Genomic DNA, 3,309 nt, shown 5'->3' on the forward strand with positions numbered 1-3,309 from the left:
AGAAAAGCTCTAGCATTTTCCTTGTTTTAATTTTTCTAGTGTATCTTTTTTTCAAATATAAAGTATAAACTTTATTTCGGATAGGGATACTATTTTTACTTTCCTTTGGTGCTCTACTCTTGGTTTGTTTTATGCCGTGTCATTTTTTCTGATCTTATATACAATGGGGTTAAGGATGCCTCATCCTCACTCTTCTCTTCTCTCTATTAAATTTCTTCTTCTGCATATATAAATAAAGAAGTCCTAGAGCTTTAAGGGAATTCTTCAACTTAATAGGTAGTATAAGCATCTAGCTTCATTCTAATTTTGATTGGATCTGTATTTTAGAGTCTGAGAGGGGAGAGCGTGAAAGGAAAGGGGACCTTGATCAGTATGAACGCTTGGATGGAGATAGAAATGTAACCAGCAGACTTCTTGCAGTTAAGAAGGTGATTGTCATATTACTAATACTAAACTTCACTTTTTTTTTTTTCATAAATACTGTTATCACTTCTCATTAGTAACACATCATGATTCATGGCAGTATACTAGGACAGCAGAGAGGGAAGCAAGCTTGATTCGACCTATGCCCATACTGCAGAAGACAATTGATTATCTACTTTCTCTGCTAGATCAGCCCTATGATGAGAGGTTTCTTGGTGCATATAACTTCTTGTGGGATAGGATGAGAGCAATTCGAATGGACCTGAGAATGCAGCACATTTTCAATCAAGGGGCTATTACTATGCTTGAACAGATGGTACTTTTTTATTTTTAACAAAAGTATAATAAAACCTGATTTTTCTCTTAATTTAAGTGAAAATGATATCTATTTTTTCTGCAAGTTCTTTGTATGCTATATTGATTCAGGCTCAATACAAATATATATTGTGGATACTTATAGATACATTAGTTTCATATTTATTTGTTAAAATAATTTTCTGAAGGTCCTGGTGTCTTTTATCAAGAACCTGCATCTGCTTGGTGATGTTTGTAAGAGCAACATCTGGTGATGATTAAAAGTTTAAAACTCATGAGGCTGTTGAATTCTGTGGTTTCAGATCAAATTACACATCATTGCAATGCATGAATTATGTGAATACACAAAAGGAGAGGGATTTTCTGAGGGCTTTGATGCTCACCTCAATATTGAACAGATGAACAAAACTTCGGTTGAATTGTTTCAGATGTATGATGATCACAGAAAGAAAGGAATACTTGTGCCTACTGAAAAAGAGTTTCGAGGTTATTATGCTCTCCTTAAATTGGATAAGCACCCTGGCTATAAAGTAAGTTGTCCTTGTTGTGCTCTGATCTTTAACGTTTCATTGGCAATAGAAAAACCTAAGAAAATAAGCAAGTTATCCTAGGTTGAACCTGCAGAGCTATCCCTCGATCTCGCTAAGATGACTCCAGAGATAAGGCAGACTCCAGAAGTTCTATTTGCCCGCAATGTAGCAAGGTTTGTAATTTCAAATGGAAGTTAGCTACTTTTTTGTTGCCATGCATTGTGATCATCCCCTTTTGTTTGCTTTACAGAGCTTGCAGAACTGGTAATTTTATTGCCTTCTTTCGACTTGCAAGAAAAGCTACCTATCTTCAGGCATGTCTAATGCATGCGCACTTTGCAAAGGTATGAGACCACCTTGTATTTTGAAGTGCTCATAAAAACACTATAATTGAGCTTTTCCTTATTAAGGTTAGGTCTTCCATGTATAGACATCATTCACTTAAACAATCATTGTAGGTAATCTGTAACATTGTTTAAGTTGCTAGGAGGTAAACTGTTGTAGCTGTTTCCCTAAAATGATTATATTTTATATGTAATTCTAATTCAATAACTTAATGTACAACAATGTTTTTCATGCTAAACGGCGTGATTTGTTTACTGACCCCTTTATATCATATGCCACTTTCACCAGTTGCGTACCCAGGCACTTGCTTCTTTACATTCTGGTCTGCAGAATAACCAAGGTCTCCCTGTTTCTCATGTTGCTAACTGGCTTGCCATGGAGGTATTTTTTCATGGACAGATGTGGATGAATGGTTCTCTTGTTTCCTTTCTTTTTTGTCTACAGTGAGGCAGGACTTTCCAACTTCCTCTTACATTCACCTTTTTGTCATCAAAATTAGGATGAAGTTATAGAAGACCTCTTGGAGTACCATGGATTCTTGATAAAGTCATTTGAAGAACCATACATGGTGAAGGAAGGCCCATTTCTCAATGGTGATACTGACTATCCCACAAAACGTTCGAAACTTGTGCACAAGAAAAAGTCTGAAACAATAATTGAGGATGTATCACCCTTGAGTCAAGCTGAAGTACCACCTGCGGTAACTAAGATAGAGACAAGAAAGCAAAACAAGAAGGAGCCTCAAATAGTTCCGTCCATTGAAAATGGTAGTTCTAGACAGAAGCTTGATGAGGAAATGCCCGACTCACAAGTTACGTTGTCCCCAAAAGATAGCAAAGCAGGAAAGGCTATCCCCTGGATACAAAATAAGGAAGAGCTACTTGGTCGTCAAGACAGTGGAAAATATCATAATATGGCTACCCCTAAACCATCACCGGTCAACTTCCAATTCCCTAATAAAATGCCTGAGCCACAAGTTACTAGTGCGCATTCTGATTTAAATATGAGAGGCTCTCCTAGTCCTAGGAGAAACTTGAACTTTAATGTTGATGTGAGACCATTGGAGGTTGCACCAAAACCAGCTTCATCTGAAAGTTCATTAGTTAGTAGTATTTTTGTGCCACTTCCTGTGGCCCATGATGTATCCAAGGATCAGTCTCTTGTTATCCGCCAGGAAGAAAATGAGGATCAAGTGGATGATAACAGTGAAGACTTTCAAGATAAAGAAATTGCTGACGCCAAGCTGAAGTTGTTCTTAAGGTTTCACTTTTTTGTGCCTGATTTCATTTAGCATGTTCAGTTTTTAGAATATGAATTTGCCTGTTTTTTTGGAATCATTAAATTCTGTAATCTAATTTATTGTTCCCTCTGCTTTGCCAGGTTATGGAGGAGACGAGTGTCAAAATTAAGGACGTTACGTGAGCAGAGGCAATTAGCAACAAATGCTGCATTAGAGTCATTGCCATTGGGTCCTCCAATTCGACAATATACAAATGTAAGATTGGCATGGTTTTGTGATTTTCTCACTAAACTGCTCTTATATTTTTTGTTTTTCATCGTTAAATGAGCTGAACCACTGAAGACAGTTTTTATTGTTAAGTGAATTGAAGATGAGTACTTCCTCTTAAAGTAAAGGCAGTTCTTGCTGCTGAATATAAGATTGAAACCTTTTGTGAATTCATCATTTTAAATTATT

The 3,309-nt window shown here is 36.6% G+C and overlaps 1 protein-coding gene across 2 annotated transcripts in view; it reads left to right on the top strand.

Annotated features, from left to right (window-relative positions):
• The window catches only part of LOC107638545 (SAC3 family protein B), a 10,196-nt gene that overhangs the window by 4,577 nt on the left and 2,310 nt on the right, over positions 1-3,309 (top strand). For both annotated transcript variants that reach the window (XM_016341872.2, XM_016341873.2), the window contains 8 exons: positions 328-428; positions 524-739; positions 1,041-1,268; positions 1,350-1,441; positions 1,519-1,612; positions 1,902-1,994; positions 2,113-2,873; positions 2,994-3,108. In XM_016341872.2, coding sequence (XP_016197358.1) covers positions 328-428; positions 524-739; positions 1,041-1,268; positions 1,350-1,441; positions 1,519-1,612; positions 1,902-1,994; positions 2,113-2,873; positions 2,994-3,108 — 1,700 coding nt within the window. The remainder of the gene's footprint in view (positions 1-327; positions 429-523; positions 740-1,040; positions 1,269-1,349; positions 1,442-1,518; positions 1,613-1,901; positions 1,995-2,112; positions 2,874-2,993; positions 3,109-3,309) is intronic.

This window comes from Arachis ipaensis, chromosome B04 (genome assembly GCF_000816755.2).
Source record: "Arachis ipaensis cultivar K30076 chromosome B04, Araip1.1, whole genome shotgun sequence".
In the NCBI taxonomy this organism is placed as follows: Eukaryota; Viridiplantae; Streptophyta; class Magnoliopsida; order Fabales; family Fabaceae; genus Arachis; species Arachis ipaensis.